This window comes from Myotis brandtii, unplaced genomic scaffold (assembly GCF_000412655.1).
Source record: "Myotis brandtii unplaced genomic scaffold, ASM41265v1 scaffold133, whole genome shotgun sequence".
NCBI lineage: Eukaryota > Metazoa > Chordata > Mammalia > Chiroptera > Vespertilionidae > Myotis > Myotis brandtii.
In genome coordinates this window covers 3,053,312-3,069,994 of record NW_005354718.1, presented here as the reverse complement: position 1 = coordinate 3,069,994, position 16,683 = coordinate 3,053,312, and the positions used below count along the sequence as shown (strand labels likewise).

Below are 16,683 nucleotides of genomic sequence, written 5' to 3'. Positions count from 1 at the left end.
CCCCACCTCACCCCACCCCACCGAGGCAGCTCTGGGGACCTTGACCTGCGCCTTGGCTTTGACCTCTGTGATGGGGAACGAGAGTTTCTGGACAAGAGGAAGCAGATCGTATCCAAGGCCCTGCAGCAGGTGCTGGGATTGAGCCAGGCTCCCGCCAGTGACCAGGTATGGAATGGAGGCAGCCCCAGCATCACGAGAACCAAATCCAATCTCTTCCCTTGAGAGGACTGTGTAACTAAGACCTGACAGGAAGCCTGGAGGAAGCCTGGGGAGCAGAGGAAGAAGGGGGAGGCCTGTCCACCTCAGCTGACTGGAAAAGTCAGGACCCCGTATGTAATGAGGGCCCAACAGCCCTGGCCAAGGGAGGTGAGCAGTCAGCTTGGCGGCCATAGCAGAACCCCACAGACTGGGGGCTTCAACACAAACATTTATTTTCTCACCTGGAGGCTGGAAGTTCAAGATCAAGGTGCCATCTGGGTTGGTTTCTGGTGATGCCTTTCTTCCTGGTCGTCGATGGCCACCTTCTTGCTACGTCCTCACACGGCCTTTCCTCTGTGCATGGGCAGGGCTGGAGATCTCCATCTCTCCCTCTTACAAAGACACTGCTCCTATTAGATTAGGGCCCCACCCTTATAACCTCACATAACCCATATCACCTCCTTATAGGCCCTTCCTCCAAATACAGTGTCACATGTAATAAAAAAAAAGAAGGCTCTGGCTAGAAATAAATGATGGAGATTTATTCAAGGGTCTTAGAAACTGGAAATATAATTAGGAATAAATCTAGAAATGTTCTAAGAAACGAAGAAAAGTCATTTAATTTTATGTAACTGAATCACAAGAGAGAAAGGGGCCTTGCACTCTTAGCTATTTGATTGACCCATTATGATGGATGAGCTAGGATCCATCATTATGATAATGGATTTCAGGTGGTCACGCGGGCACCAGGCAATCTGGTCATGTAGAGGTTGTCTTTGAGGAGGTCTTACAGTTGACTGGAGTCCAGGCCCCGTGGGTACTGTACTGATGGTAATCTGTAATGTCAAATGCAGGACGGAAGTTTCAGGCAAGTTTAAAAGTCTTCCTCAAGCCTCAGGTTCTGTGAATAATTTAGCAGTAAGGCTGAGAAGAGACCCCATTAATTTCCCCCTAATGTTATTCTCTCCTCAATAACCACACTGGGCTTCAATGTTTGAATTGGGGGGGGGGGGGGGGGGGGGGGGGGGGGGGGGGGGGGGCGGGGAAGGAGGGGCAGGAACACAATTCAGTCCAAAACAGTAGACAGGAGGCAAGGCGGTGCTGAGGTGAGACCTGTGGTAAATCAGGAACAAGTTGGTGGCATTTTCCTGGCTGCAAGTGAACTCAGGAGACAAGCCTGTGCCCAGCGCTGACAAGCTGGGATTGTTCGTTTGGGTAATGCCTGCTCTGCTAATCTCCATTCTGTAGGTAGAAGGTAAAGAGGGCGCGAGGGCACAGCCCGGCGTACAGGCAGCTCTGTCTCATCCAGCTCTCTGAAGGGGCGCTGCCCTTGTTGGACAGTGGCCAGGGAGGTTTTTATTTTTTTAAGAGAAAAATAAAGGAGGACAAGGAAAGGAACCAAAAATCTTGGCTGGAAAACATTCATGGAAAAGCTGAGCAACCAAAAAACTTCCAGTCTGATCCCACAGACACCTCTGATGTTGGGGCCGGTCCAGGCTGCTTGGTGGTTTTGGTCATTTTAGTGTAGCGGGTCTCAACTGGGGGCAATTTTAACCCCTCCCACCCCACACAGGGGGCATGTGTTATTGTCACAACTGGGGGAGGGGAGAGGGATAATACTGGCATCTACTGGGTAAAGGCCAGGGATGCTGCTAAACATCCTACAACACACAGGACAGCTCCTCACAACCAAGTATGATCGGGTCCTCAACCATCAGTGGTGACAGTACTGAGAAACCCTACTTGAGCTGTTTTGGGTGAATCCAATATACCTCACAGGTACATCCTTTCATGGTGTCATGGTTAAGAGCCATCTCTGGAGCCGCACTGCTTCTGATAACCAGCCCATCACTTACTAACTATGCAGTTCCCTCATCTGAAAAATGGGGATCTCATTGGGTTTCTGTGAGGACTCTGAGGTAATAATGTGAGGGTCAATGTCTGATATTATAGGCAGCAACATAGAAATGGTGGTGGTAGTCGATGTTGTTGTCTTGATCATTCTGTACCCAGGTGCCTGTGGTGGCTGTGCTGGGCTCTGGAGGCGGAACCCGTGCCATGTCTTCCCTGTACGGCAGCCTGGCAGGGTGGCAGGAGCTCAATCTCCTGGACACTGTGACCTACCTGAGTGGGGTCTCGGGGTCTACCTGGTAAGTGAGGTGGGGGCAGGGTACAGAGTGAAGGAGAGCTCTGAAGGGGCAGGGGTGTGGCCTGGTGATCTGGTGGCGTCCCTGGAGTGGGGTGGGGAAGGCTGCCTCCAAGGGGGTTAGGAGGGGCAAGAGTGGGTGATGCAGGGCAGTGGGTACAAGTGATGGAGGAGGAGGGGTCACTCATAGACACCTGCTGTGCTCCCCTGCCCCTAACTGCCCCGAATGCCCTCCATGCCCAGGTGCATCTCCACACTCTATAAGGACCCAGCTTGGTCCCAGGTGGCCTTGCAGGGCCCCACTGAGCAGGCCCGGGCTCGGGTCTGCAGCAGTAAGAAGGGGGCGGTATCCACGGAGCGCCTACAGTACTATGCTGAGGAACTGAAGAACCTGGAAAGCAGCAGCCATAGCATCTCCCTCATTGACCTCTGGGGCCTCCTCATTGAATATTTCCTGTACCAGGAGGTAAGAGAAGGGCAGGTAACATGTAAACATGGCTCCTTTGCACCTCTGCCCCTGCAGCACTTAATTCCACCTTAGCCGTTAGGCAAAGCTATCCCTTAGGTCTGAGCTCCCTGGGCACAAAGAGTGAGCTCCCTGGGGGGGGTGGGGGGCGGGCTGCACCCCTTCATCTTTCCTGGCTCCTAACCCCTGGGCCGGGAGAGGCTGGTCTGCACTTCTCAGGTCTGTCTGCATAGCAGAATCACCTGTGCAGCTTTTCAAAAACACCCCATGCCTGAGCCCCACTTCTAGAGACACTGATTCTGATTGGTCTGGGGTCCAGTGCTAGCACACGAGTGTTTTCAAAGTGTTCCAAGTGGTTCCAACCTGCAGCTGAGGCAGAACACCACTCTGAGCCATTGGCCAAGATGCCATGACTTTCACCACCTGGTGGTTTCTCCTGGTACTGCAAGCCCAGAATGCCCTGGGAGAGGAGAGATTCAGAGCTGAGTGAGGGCCCCAGCCAGGGGCCTGGCCCACTAGTGTGTGGCTCTTAGTGATGGATGTATATCACAAGTGGTTTCTAATTTCCAAAGAATTCGTGTTTTCTAGTGATTTACTTTTTAAAGAAAGTAGGCTAGATTTTCAGTTATTCCTTTAAAAATGTTGCTCTGACTCTCTCTGGTTTTGATATGCTTTCTTGAATGGGAAAGGGGGATTGGGGGGGCGTGTTCCCAATGCCCCTGGAACTGCACAAAACCCACAGGAGCCTTGCCTCTGCTGCAGCCTAAAGCCTGCGCCTTTGAGCACTGGCCTTGGCAACCAGTCTCGTGGGCTCGCCACATCCTGCAGGCCATTGGGATGGGGAACGCCAATCAGCTTCCCTTCTTTCCTGCCCAGGAAAACCCCGCCAAGCTGTCTGACCAGCAGGAGGCAGTCAGCCGCAGCCAGAACCCTTATCCCATCTATGCCAGTGTCAACGTCCGCACGGATGTCAGTGGGGACGACTTTGCAGGTGCCTGTGTGTGGCGGGGATGGTTGGTCGGAGTGTGTCCAAGGCCAGGCTGTCAGGGTACAGATGGAGCCTGGAGCACAGTGGGGTTGCTGCCTCCCACTCTTGGCAAGGCAAAGATTCTTGCTCAGTCACAATGGCCAGTGGGAAGCCCTGGTGACATTTCTTTTACTCTGGGTCCCCAGAGTGGTGCGAGTTTACCCCCCATGAGGTCGGCTTCCCCAAGTATGGGGCTTATGTTCCCACCAAGCTCTTCGGCTCAGAGTTCTTCATGGGGCGACTGCTGAAGCTCTGGCCAGAGCCCCGGATCTGCTACCTGCAGGGTGAGTCTAAGCTGGAGGGCTGGGGACAGGGCAGGTACCGGGCCAGCCCTGATGTGGGTGCAGGAGCTGTGAGGGCCTGGGCCCTGCCTGTGTCCTTAGGTATGTGGGGCAGCGCCTTTGCAGCCAACCTGGATGAGATCTTCCAGACCGCGGGCTTCAACCTCGGCTTCCTGGACTGGCACCGAGGCAGTGTGAACGTCACAGGTGAGGGGTCACACCTAGGCCCCCCCCCCCCATTCTTCTTTCCAGCAATCGGATCCTGGCAGAGACATAGAGAATGAGGGAGAGGATGGTGAGGGACTGGCTATCCCACTGGGTGCAGAGAAGACCTGTGGGGCCGACTTCTCTGCAGAGGCCGTGTGGGTGGGGCTAGGGCTTAAGTCAGGGGACCCAGTGGGAGCCATGGGTGCTGTGTAATCAGGCTACGCCTCTGCATTCTCTGCTTGAGCTCCGAATAGGTCAACTCAGCCCCAGATCGCTGGGCATCTGGATGATGCTCTGCCCACACATCTCAGGGCTCCTTAAATGGCCTATGAGCTCCCTGCTTCGAGGAATATCTTTTCCACCTTTCTCCCCTGGAGGACTTTTGCTCAACTCTTAAGAGTCAGCTGAGCCATCCTTTCGTCAGGGAGTTTCTCTGTCCCATGTCACCCCTCCAGGCTGGTAAGGGTGTGACCACCAAGGCCCCTGTAAGACTACATGCACACCCCATCATTGTCCCTACCTCAGGACGTTGTTAGGATTCGTTCTCTCTTTATATGACTCTCCCCTAAGTAGGTGTGAGCCCCGAGGGCCAGGCCCCAGTCACCTTTGCATCCCTGTGCTTAACCCAGTGCCTGACATGTAGCAACAGCTCAGTGTTTAATGGATGAAATTCTGATTGGAAATTGTATATACAACTTCATTTTCAAAAGGGTGGAAAATAAATTATTATTTAATAAATGCAATGTCATAGGCAACTTTCAAAACATGGGAAACATGAAAGGAAAAAGGCATTTAAAGGGGGTTCTAGGAACAGTGGTCAGAGGCCTGGGAAGTGGGGGAGAGGAGGAGGGGTGTCAGGAAGAGAAGGAGGGGTGCCCCTGCACCATGAAAGCCACTGGACAGAGGCTGGCACACTTCTCACTGCATGTCACCATCCCACCCTCCCTAGACGACCACCAGAAGCTTCGAGACCCCACGAGGCTGCGAACGAGGCTCTTCACCCCCCAGGGGCCCTTCTCCCAGGCCGTGCTGGACATATTCACCTCCCGCTTCACCTCCGCGGAGAACTTCAACTTCACCAGTGGCCTCTGTCTGCACAAGGACTATGTGGCTGGCAGGGAGTTTGTGGCCTGGAAAGGTGGGCGCTGCTCCGGGTGGGGCCCTCCTGCTGCCTGTGCCTCTGGCTCACTGGGGCCAGCGCTGTCCTTTGACCCAGGGTTGGGGTGTGGGCTCCTGTTATCCAGAGGCTGATGGGGGGGATGACTATACTGGGCTGGGACTGGGGTAGGAGACTACAGAGTGGCTGTCAGAGAGAAGGGCAGAAGCAGAGGTCTCCACAGAGGGGTATTCCCAATGGGAAGAGAAGAGGGTTGCTAAGAAAAGCATGCATTTGTCCCTGTCCAGACGCACACCCGGACGCCTTCCCCAACCAGCTCACGCCCATGCGGGACTCCCTGTGCCTGGTGGATGGGGGCCTTGCCATCAACTCTCCATTCCCGCTGATCCTGCTGTCGCAGAGAGCGGTGGACCTCATTGTGTCTTTTGACTACTCCCTGGATGCCCCTTTTGAGGTAAGGGGTGGGGATCCCCTGTTAGGGCCGCCTGACTGGGGTTTGGGGATGGCCCTTGGCGGAGGGCCTGGGTTCTAACCTGCAGGGGGCGCCACTGTGAGTGCACTGGCCTCCCAGTTGGAGGAGAGGGTTGCTGAGGTTACGGGAGGGAGTGGGAGTCAGTAGAGGAGTGGGAGCCAAAGAGGGTCCCCAGGTGTCTTCTGTCCTGATGAAGAGTAGACCCCTGTCTGAACCCTGCCTGTGCCTGATAACATTCCTGGCTCCCATCAGGGCCTGCGTCTGGGTCGGCTGTCCCTTTGTTACTATGGTAACAACAGAGCCATCAGGTTCCCCTCAGGGGTCTCTCAAACCCCGTGTGGTGGACAGCTTCCCCATCTGCATGCAGGTTCTGGTTACACTGCTGGGCCAGCTCTTCCCTCTTTGGCCTCTCCCTCCTCCTCCTCTTGGATCCAACGCGACCTTCTGTAATCATTCGGTCTCAACCCGTGAAATTGAAATCAGCCCCTACAAGGGAGCGGGGAGGGTCAGAGAAGGAAGCAGTGGGCAGTTCCAGGGAGGAGTGGCAGCGGGAATGCTGGTGATTATTGTTAATCTGCACAACAACCCCACGAGAGAGTTGTTCTCATTTTTATTTTATAAATGAAGAGACTGGCTCAGAAGGGTTACATCACCTGCTTGACGTCACTCAGCTAGTAGCAGGCAGAGCTGGCCTTGAAAACGGGATCTGTGTGAGTCCAGGTGAGGGCAGGCAGGGTCAGAAGTCTGCCTCCTGCCCAGGTCTTACAGATGACAGAGAAGTACTGCCTGGACCGAGGCATCCCCTTCCCCAGAATCGAGGTGCTCTCTGAGGATCTGGAGAACCCCCGCGAGTGCTACCTGTTTGCCAAGGCCGAGGACCCCTGCGCACCCATCGTGCTGCACTTCCCCCTGGTCAACCGAACCTTCCGCACACACTTGGCCCCAGGTAAGGGCAAGACCTGGGCCTAGGTCTGGCCCACAGAGCCCTGGGGTGGTGATGGGGTGCTGTTCTGAGAGTGGGTCCCCTGGACAAGGTAGCAGAGTACCCTGGAGGGCCCGAGACAGCCACTGCTTCCTGGGCCTCAGCATTGGCACCAGCCCCGCTCCTCCTGATGGGCAAGAGAGCAGGCATGTGAGCCCAGGAAGAGCCCACAAAAACCAGTCAGATGTCCTGGGCAAAGGGGAGCTCCTGGGCTGGCAGCTCCTAGTCACAGAGTGCCCCAGCCTGGTCTCTCCTCTTCTTCCAACCCTCAGGTGTGGAGCGACAAACAGCTGAAGAGAAGGCCTTTGGGGACTTTGACATCAACGGGCCAGACACCCCCTATGGCATGATGAACTTCACTTATGAGCCCGAGCAGTTTGATCGGCTGGTAGCCCTGAGTCAATACAATGTTCTGAACAACGTGGAGACCATCAAGCAGGCCCTCCAGCTGGCTCTGGACCGGCGGCAGGCTGGGGCCCAGGCTGGAGGCTGACCCGGGCTGGAGCCAAGGACTGTGGTGCAGGAGGGACTGTGGGCTCCAGACCAGGGCTTGGTAGAGGGAGGAGTGGGCTCTGTGGGGCTTCTGCTTCCCATCTTCCCATCTTCCCTGCCTTAAGGTCCACCAGGCTCCAAAAGCTCCTACAGATTTCAGCTTGTACTTGGCAGAGCCCTTCTCATATGTGTTTCTGGGAGAAGATGGGGCAGTAGGTCTCTCCGGGGGCTCTTGGGGATGTGAGGCAGAAGTGAGCAGTGCTCATTTTAGAGGGGATCGAGGCAATAGTCTAGTCCCAGGGCCCACCCCACATGCAGAAGGGCCTGCGACCCTCACCAGAATGGGAGCTGTGAGTGCTGAGGTGCAGGTTACTCTCCTTAAACTGAGACTAAGAGCAAAGATGCATCCATCCAATACACACATGGCCCAATCCCTGCTACCCTCTCCTCCCCAGCCCCTGCCCTGTCCCCTGCTCCTGGGTGCAGTGTGAGTGCTATCAAGAATAAAGGGGGACCACATGGGTTGCCAGTCTAGGTCACTAACTTTATCATCCTTTTTCCCCCAAAAATATGTTTTTACTAGAGGCCCGTTGCACGTAGATTCACACAATAGGCCTTCCTTCCCCTGGCTGCCGGCATTTGTTTTCCTCCGGCACCCGGGACCCAGGCCTTTGGTCCGGCCGCAGCAGCGAGGCTTGGCTTCTCCACTGTGGCCACAGCGAGGCTAGGCTTCTCCACTCCGGCTGCAGCGGAGAAGCCAAGCCTCTTCAGTCTTTAGTCGTCTTCAGTCTTCAGTTGTCTTCAGTCTTTGCTCTGCGCCTGCATATGCAAATTAACCGCCATCTTTGTTAGGTTAATTTGCATACTCATCCTGATTGGCTGGTGGGTGTAGCGGAGGGACACCAATTTGCATGCTTCTCTTTTATTAGTGTAGATTGGTTTCAGAGAGGAAGGGAGAAGGAGAGAGAATGGAAACATCAATGACGAGAGAGAATCATTGATTGGCTGCCTTCTGCATGCCCCACACTGACGATCAAGCCCGTAACCTGGGCATGTGCCCTGACTGAGTATCAAACCGTGACCTGGTTTATAGGTTGACACTCAACCACTGAGCTATGCTGCTGGGCTCCATCATCCTTTTTGCTAACCCCGACCCCTCTTCACTGCTCATGGCCCTTCTATGCTCAGCCTCCTGAAGGCCGTAGGGTGATGGCCAGTCCTGGCCAGGCTCCAGCTGGTGGGTGTGCACATTGTCTCCCTGCTAATCACTCACACTGCACTTTTTAAACTTGCGCCACATTCCCTCACCATTTGTACAGTTTCCACCCATGCAAATAGTCTCACCATCCCATCAGGGTGTGTCTAGAGGGCGTACCCATGTGTCAAGGGACAGAGTGAATGTGCCCCTGCACGTGTGTGCATGTTCCTAGTGAGGGCAGGCTGCAGAGCAGCTATCTGTTGGCCAGGGCTGTGCAGTGGCAGAGGGAACCTGGCTGGGAACTCGGGCACCTTGGTTCCTGCCTCTTTCACAGATTCGGCCGATGATCTGAGCAATCTCTCTCTCTTTCCCTGTTTCTCATTTCTCCTGACCCACCTGGGACACTCGAAATATCTGGAGCCTCTCCGGCATGGGTAGATTTTAGGTCAGTGGAGAGGAGATCACTCTGCCCAGGCTTGGTCTGGGGGCTCCAGGTCCCTTGCCTGCAGCCTCGCAGCCTCGTCCTCCTCAGCCCTGCCCCTGGGCCACCTGAGGCCCTTCCATGACCCAGCTGGCATAGCCATGTGAACATGTGCTCCTACTGCCCCCTCCACCTGGAGTGCCCTCTTTGGCTGCACCTCCTCCTCTCCTGACGCATGCTCTCCAGGACCAAAGTCACCATTTCTCTTTCAATCAGGACAAAGCCGCAGGCGTGCTGACTCTGGGAAGAAGACCCTAGTTCTGACTTCCATTGGGAAGAAGGCAGCTGGGTCCCAGCCTCTGGCCCTGGCCTGGCCTGGCCTGGGACCCCCCAGCCTCCAGCTGGACATGAGCTGGGAGGACTGAGGGAGCTGGGCCTCGAAGGCCCAGTGCTTTTTGCTGGCATAGGGTGGGGACAGCTTGGTTCTCTCCTGCCTCCTCGCCATTGCTGCTCATCATAGGCCAACACCGCCCCTGCCTCTCAGCTCAGCAGTAAGAGGTTCCCTTTGGGGCAGCCCCAGGCTGGTCCCTGAGCTCCTGTTATGGCAACTGTTATCACCACTGCTTCACCCACCATCATCAATAACTTGTTATTAGGGCCTCCATAGAGTTTATAACTTAGAACTTCATAGATTTCTTAGGACTTGAACTCATAAAGTTCACAGAATTCTTAGACCTTTCTAGGGATCAACACTCAGAATCTTTAGTCTGTCTCATTTAATGCTTCACACAGTCCCGGGCTGTCTCTGACCCCCCAAAAGTAAACCCTCCCCAAGGGCAGAAATTTGTGTTTTGTTTGCTGCTCTATCCCCAGTGGTTAGAGCAGTAGCTGACACATAGTAGGTGCTCAGTAAATATTTGACAAATAAATGAATGGGTCCTACAGTCTAAAGAGATGGGTCACTACCTACCAACCACGAAAAGGTGTATAACATTCTACTCCAGTGGTTCTTAACCTATTTGGATCTTTTTGAAAAGCCTATGAAAGCCTTCTCCCCACAAAATGCAAATATATATGAAAAGTTGTGTACAACAAGGTCTCTGCTTCACTATGTGATCACCACCCCCAGGGTGGTGGGAGCCGGTGTTTGCCCTCCCAAGCCAGCAAGTTTTGTGAAGAAAGTAGGCATGTGGGCTTGCGCAGAGCTGGTTGGTACCTTCATTCTCACAGAAGAATAGGAAGAGCCATGTTGGCTCATATTAGGTTTCGAAAGACATATGAGACAAGCTGGGAGGGCAGGAAGGGGGAGGCTGGTCCAGTGCTATAGCCGAGAACTTGGTCAGCAGGTGCAGGGGTAATCTCAGCTACAGAATGAGGAAACCTCTCCAGGATTAGATGTGGGAGCCAACGAGAGTGAGAAGTTGGGAGGTCAGAGATGTCCTGGCCAGTTTGGCTCCTGCTCCTTAGATGTGGCTTCTTCAGACACATCTCCAGGATTACAGAAGAGTCTTCTGCAGAAAAAAGAAAGAGGAGTGGTTGGAAAGAAGCGCGGGAGGGATGGGAGGTAGGAAGGAATGAAGTGTACAAATTTATATACACATGTAACCATCCTATAATCAAGATATAAGCCCGACTCAGTGGTTGAGCATCGACCTATGAACCAGTAGCTCACAGTTGTTCCATCAGGGCACATGCCTGGGTTGCAGGCTCCATCCCCAGTGTAAGGCCTGCAGGAGGCAGCCGATCAATGATTCTCTCTCATCACTGATGTTTCTATCTCTCTCTTTCCCTCTCCCTTCCTCTCTGAAATCAATAAAAATATATTAAAAAAGAAAAGATATAGAATATTCCCACCACCTTCAAAAGTTCTCTTGTGTTCCATCCCAGTCAATCTCCCATTCCTGGTCCCGGTGACCACTGATCTGCTCTCTGTCACTATAATGGGCACTCTTTTTTGTCTGGCTTCTTTCATTCAACACGATGCTTTCGAGATTCATCCATGTGTTGTATGTGTCAGTGGTTTGTTCCTTTTTACAGCTGAGTAGGAATTGTATGGATATACCACAGTTTGTTTATTTATTCACCTGCTGATGGAATTTTAGGTTATCTCCAGTTTAGGGCTCTCATTAAGCTTTTAATGCTTAAACTTCCAATTTTTAAAAACATTTTTAATTTATTTCAGAGAGGAAGGGAGAGGGAGAGAGAGAGAGATAGAAACATCAACGACGAGAGAGAACGCCCCACACTGGGGATCGAGCCCACAACCCGGGCATGTGCCCTTGACCGAAATCAAGCCCGGGACCCTTCAGTCCACAGGCCAACACTCTATCCACTGAGCCAAATCGGCTAGGGCTTAAACTTTCATTTTTTTTTTTTTTAAGAAAAAGCCCCTTTAAAAAGCCAGGCAGTCTCCATCTTCTCTCCCCAAATAAGACAAGAACCTTAGCATGCTAACATGTTTCCCGTGTTTCCTGCCGACATCCTGCTTCCCACCCACCCAAACTTTCCACTCACTATCTAGGGCAGCCGTGGGCAAACTATGGCCCGCGGGCCGGATCCGGCCCGTTTGAAATGAATAAAACTAAAAAAAAAAAAAAAGACCATACTCTTTTATGTAATGATGTTTACTTTGAATTTATATTAGTTCACACAAACACTCCATCCATGCTTTTGTTCCGGCCCTCCGGTCCAGTTTAAGAACCCATTGTGGCCCTCGGGTCAAAAAGTTTGCCCACCCCTGATCTAGGGGCTCTTACCTGAATTTTATTTCCAGTGTATTGCAAACTTCAAAATAGAAATATTTAATTCAGCTTTACAATATATTTTACTGATTTATTTGCTCATCATTGCTTATAACTTCTTCCCTTTGGGTTTATTTTCCTTTTTGTTGGACTTCAAAATTAAATAGTTTTTTTTTTTTAAATAGAGGGTCCATGGATGGTAAACTTTCTGAGTTCTTTACGTTTGGAACTGTCTTTTCTTGCCCTGACTTATGAAGAGTATGCAATTTTTGGTTCAAACATACATTTACTCAGATATGAATGCCTTCTTGCATTTGATATTGCTGATGGTAATCTGATATCAGTTGAATTCTTATTCCTAGGTAATTTGTCTTTATCTAACTTTTAGGGCTTTCTCTTTGTCTTGGATTTTCAAAAGTTTCATTATGATTCTTTTAAGTGTGACCTTAAAAAATATCAGTGAGCTCTTTCAATTTTGGGATTTATGTCTTTTTGAAGCTTTAAGAAGTTCTCTACCAACTTTATCTGGACACAGTCTTCTTCATGCTCTCTTTCTGGAATTCCTATTAAATGGATTTAGAAATACGTATCTGAGTTGATTCCCTATATCTCTAAACTTTCCTTTTATACATTCTGTCTTTTCATTTCCATGTTCATGAATACATTTTCGTCTGTGTCCAGTCTGCTCCTCTGCCCAGCTCTTGTGAGTTTTTGTCTCACTGTTGACTATCACATTGTTCAGTTTAAAGTTCTCTAGTAGGATCTTCCAAAATTGCTTGTTTTCACTTCATGGTGTGCTTCACTCCTTTAACTCAAATGGTATTAATACATAGCATTTTAAGAAATTTTTCTGATTGTTCTGTGAACTATTTACTTTGGGTAGGTTCTTTATTTGTTGCCCCCTCTTTCATGGACTTTGCATTCTTTTTATCTTCGGTAATTCGTGGTTGTAGTCTCATCTCTAAAGGTGCTGGGCTGTGATGGCTCCTGGTCAGGTCATTGGCCATGCAATGGCAATAGTGGCCATTAGGTGGCGGTGTGGGACTTGGGGAGGAGGCGGAAGTGCCTCAGTTGCAGTGACTGAAAAGCTATGGTCCAGCCCCTGGGTGACAGTACAGCAGTGGCATGGATGGCACCTGGCACTGGCAGCCCGGGGTACTGCTGAGGCTCCAATCTGTCTCCTTATTTAGTGTTGCCTCGGAGTTTTTGATCCTTAAAGAGCTCCCTTTCTTGTTTTCAATCATGGGCTATGAATTTATACATGGATGTCTTTCCCATCATTAATCTGGTAGGGGGCGGGGTGTAAGTAAAGTATTCTAAAGGAGAATTTCCAATTTCAAGGTAAAAGAGGACAGGCTAAGATCACTCCCCAACCCTTAAAAAAAGTAATTACACAGTAAGTTTACTAAATTTGTTATTTTAAGAAATATTTCCAAGTTGAATTAACTATTGTACATCCTAAATAATAAAGAAATTTTAGGTATTATTATTGCATAAAAGTTTATTCTATTAACAATATCTGAGTTTTTTTACCCCCACTGTACTTTTTAGTCCCCAAATGCACCATCAATCTGAACTGGCGTCCACTCTTCCTCTGGACCAGCTGAACCTGACACATTCGAAGGAGGGGAGCCTCTTGGCCTGAGAGCTGCCCGCCTCCCTGAGGCTCGCAGGGGCCTCTCCCAAGGTGCCGTGAGGGGAAATGAGACAATGTGTGTGACAAGCTGAGCACAGTGGCTGGCATGCTGCAAACCCTCATACGTGGTGGTTTCTCTTTTGCATGGGGTGCTGATGGCTCCGAGCTGCCAAGAAGAGAAGACCTCTTGGCTGGTCCTACATGATTGGTCCTCACTGCTCCCTGCACCTGCCAGGTGCATTCAGAGCAGGCTGGTTCAGGACTGGGCCACACGACGGCCATCAGGGGTGGCTGTGCTGCTGACCAGAGTAACGGGTACTCAGGACCAACTCTCCCCTAGGCCAGGGTAGGACCTGGTCTTCTGGGACAATTCACAAGTCTCCTTGTCTTTGCCCCATGGATCTGCCTCATCTCCTTCCCTCTTCCTGGCCTGGGAGGAGATGTTCCACCTCGCATATCCCCGTGTGCACATGCATGTGCTTTCTCTTTCTTTTATCAGCTGTGCCAGAGGTTCCTGGTTGTGCTGGCTGACCTCCAGGGGGTTGGGGAAAAGCCCTTGGCATGAGGACCACCCCGAGGGCAGAGACCTGATATCCTCGCAGGTCCCTGCCTTGCTGAGCTGGGCAGATCGACAGTCCATCCTTGGGCGATTGCCCCTGTCATTGCTCAGGGAGCAGGTGTCTTTGTCAAGAGCTGGACTTGGAGTGAGCCAGAGCAGGGTTGGAGCCAGGGCAGGAGGGGCTGGCAGGGTGAGTTGGTAGCTGACGGCAACCAGGTACTAGCTACTGTTCCCAATATTCCTGAATGGGAAGCATGGAGCTCCTCAGGCCCTGAAGTGGCTGCACAGGCCTGGGTGTTTGGAGCCTCAGTTTTCCTCTTCTAGCCCCTGCAGACTTGTCTCTTTACCCCTGTGTGCCAGGGCAGGGCTCCACTCCGTGGGAGCACCACACACACGGAAAAAGAGTGGAGAAGTATAGGCCACTATCCTGAGGCTCCTTGTCTCATTCCGGGACTGTGCCTGGCTTCTGGAGCCTCGACCCTGGAATGTAAGCCTGACCTGGGTCTAGATAAGCAGCTTCCGATTGGAAATCCCAGAGAAGTCTTGCTGTGGGGTCAGGTTGACTCTAGGGAATTCAGGAATGAGAGGCATTTGGGGGCTCCAGGGCCAGAGATCCCCTTTCATGGAGGAACAATATGACAGGCACTTGCCACCATAGCTTATGCCAGCCTGAGGTCCTGATGTTTCCAGCTGCTCCAGAACATGGTCCATTAGTAGGTGATCATGTCTTCTAGCGGTTGGGAGGAACCAAAGCTGCAGGAACGGGGTGGGTGGGAAAACAGAGCTAGAGAGCAGGCTGGCATCCAGGACTGTTGTGGATCCTGCTTGCTGGGTGGTCTGATGCAGGGAGAAAGCTACTATGGTGCAGGGCCTCAGCTCTGTCTGTAGTTCTACACCCTTTTTCTGGAACCCCCACCCCAAACCTCCTCACCACCATTTGGTTCTTGTTTACCAGCTGAGTAAACGTCTTCCTTCAGAGGCCCCCAGTCACCCTCATACTGGAGGGTCCTGTCCCTGGGACCTGAATCTCAGTCTGCGAGTGCTGGGCTGGTGGAGAAGCCACTGAGGGGTCTCTTCCTGGTGAGTGCAGGTGAATGGAAGTAGAGATGCCGGGAGACAGGGGAGGACGCTGAGCGAGAGCCAGGAAGGACAGCAGAGGCTACCTGGGTCAAGGCCTTCCTTTCAGGGCGTGGAGTGATGTTCCTCTTTCATTCCTGATGTTGTTCACTTATATTGTCTCTCTGCTTGATCAGCCTAGCTAGGAGGTTTATCAATTTTATTATTATTCTCAAAGAGCTAACTTTTGCTTTTGTTGATTTCATGTATTATTTTCCCATTTTCTATTTGAAAGAGCTCCATTCTTTATTGTTTTCTTCTTCTTTAAGTTTAATTTCCTCTTTGTCTAGCTCCTTAAGGCAGAAGCTTGGACCACTTAAACTTGGTTCTCTTCTAACATATGTATTTAAACTTACAAGCTTGGCTCTAAGCACTGCGTTAGCAGCATCCCACAGATTTTGTCTAAGATATATTTTTCATTTAATTTAATTACATTTGAACTTGCATTTCATTTAATTGCTGGTAATTAAAACAGTATTCAAGTCTGATAGTCAAGTGTTAATTGATCCTGTCATAAAAATAAAATAAAAATATTTTAGAAAGTTACATTAGCTATATTGTCTAATATCTTATTGGTAGAATTGGCTAATGCAATCAGATGTGAGAAAATAATTACAAGTTAAAGATTTGGACAAGAAGTAAAACTATCTCTGTTTACAAATAATATTATACCTAAAAAAAACCAAACACCAAACCCTAACTGGTTTGGCTCAGTGGATAGAGCATCGGCCTGCGGACTGAAAGGTCCCAGGTTCGATTCCGGTCAAGGGCATGTACCTTGGTTGCGGGCACATCCCCAGTGTTTCTCTCTCATTGATGTTTCTGACTATCTCTCTCCCTTCCTCTCTGTAAAAAATCAATAAAGTATATTTAAAAAAACAACAACACCAAAAGAATCAATGGTAAAACTAATACACACAATAAAATCTACACTAATAAAGGAGAAAGATGCAGATTGACCATACCTTCGCAACACCCACCAGCCAATCAGGAGTGAGTATGCAAATTAACCCAACAAAGATGGCGGGTTAATTTGCATACACAGGCGCCAAGTGGCCAGGGGTGGGGCACAGGTGTTCTGCACTGCCCCAGCTGCTCGGGGCCTCTGTGCAGTGTGGGAAGGCGGAAAGGCAGCTCCGGCCGGAGCAAAGGTGGTGCTGGCAGCCAGGGGAAGGAAGGCCCATTCTTGCATGAATCTTCGTGCATCGGACCTCTAGTAATTCAGTAAGATGGCAAGATAAATTAAGAGCCTTCATATATACAGTCAATTAGGAGAGATAACAGAAATGAAGATCCTATCTAATAATAGACAAACATGGTAATTGACTGTACCTTCACTACGCCTCCCATTCGCGAATCACGATATGCAAATTAACCGCCAACAAAGATGGCGGTTAATTTGCATACGTAGGCTCCAAGCGGTGGAGCGAAGCCTGACGGCCCGGGGCAGGCGGAGCAGCGAGGCCTGATGTTTCCAGGGCCGGCAGAGCAGCAAAGCTTGACATTTCCAGGGCCGGCTCCGGCCAGAACTCGGCCAGAGCGAAGGCCTGGGCCCCGGGTGCCGGAGGCAAACCGGTCCCAGCAGCCAGCGGAAAGGAAGGCCTATTGCATGAATCTCTTCGTG

At 51.2% G+C, this 16,683-nt stretch overlaps 1 protein-coding gene across 2 annotated transcripts in view; it reads left to right on the top strand.

Annotated features, from left to right (window-relative positions):
• Positions 1-7,931, top strand: part of PLA2G4F (phospholipase A2, group IVF) — a 14,535-nt gene extending 6,604 nt beyond the window's left edge. For both annotated transcript variants that reach the window (XM_014534830.1, XM_005860290.2), the window contains 10 exons: positions 30-165; positions 2,212-2,348; positions 2,588-2,810; positions 3,687-3,801; positions 3,984-4,121; positions 4,221-4,325; positions 5,275-5,463; positions 5,730-5,896; positions 6,674-6,860; positions 7,169-7,931. In XM_014534830.1, the coding sequence (XP_014390316.1) occupies positions 30-165; positions 2,212-2,348; positions 2,588-2,810; positions 3,687-3,801; positions 3,984-4,121; positions 4,221-4,325; positions 5,275-5,463; positions 5,730-5,896; positions 6,674-6,860; positions 7,169-7,389 (1,618 nt within the window). In that variant the 3' untranslated portion in view covers positions 7,390-7,931. The remainder of the gene's footprint in view (positions 1-29; positions 166-2,211; positions 2,349-2,587; positions 2,811-3,686; positions 3,802-3,983; positions 4,122-4,220; positions 4,326-5,274; positions 5,464-5,729; positions 5,897-6,673; positions 6,861-7,168) is intronic.
• The last annotated feature ends 8,752 nt before the right edge of the window (positions 7,932-16,683 follow it).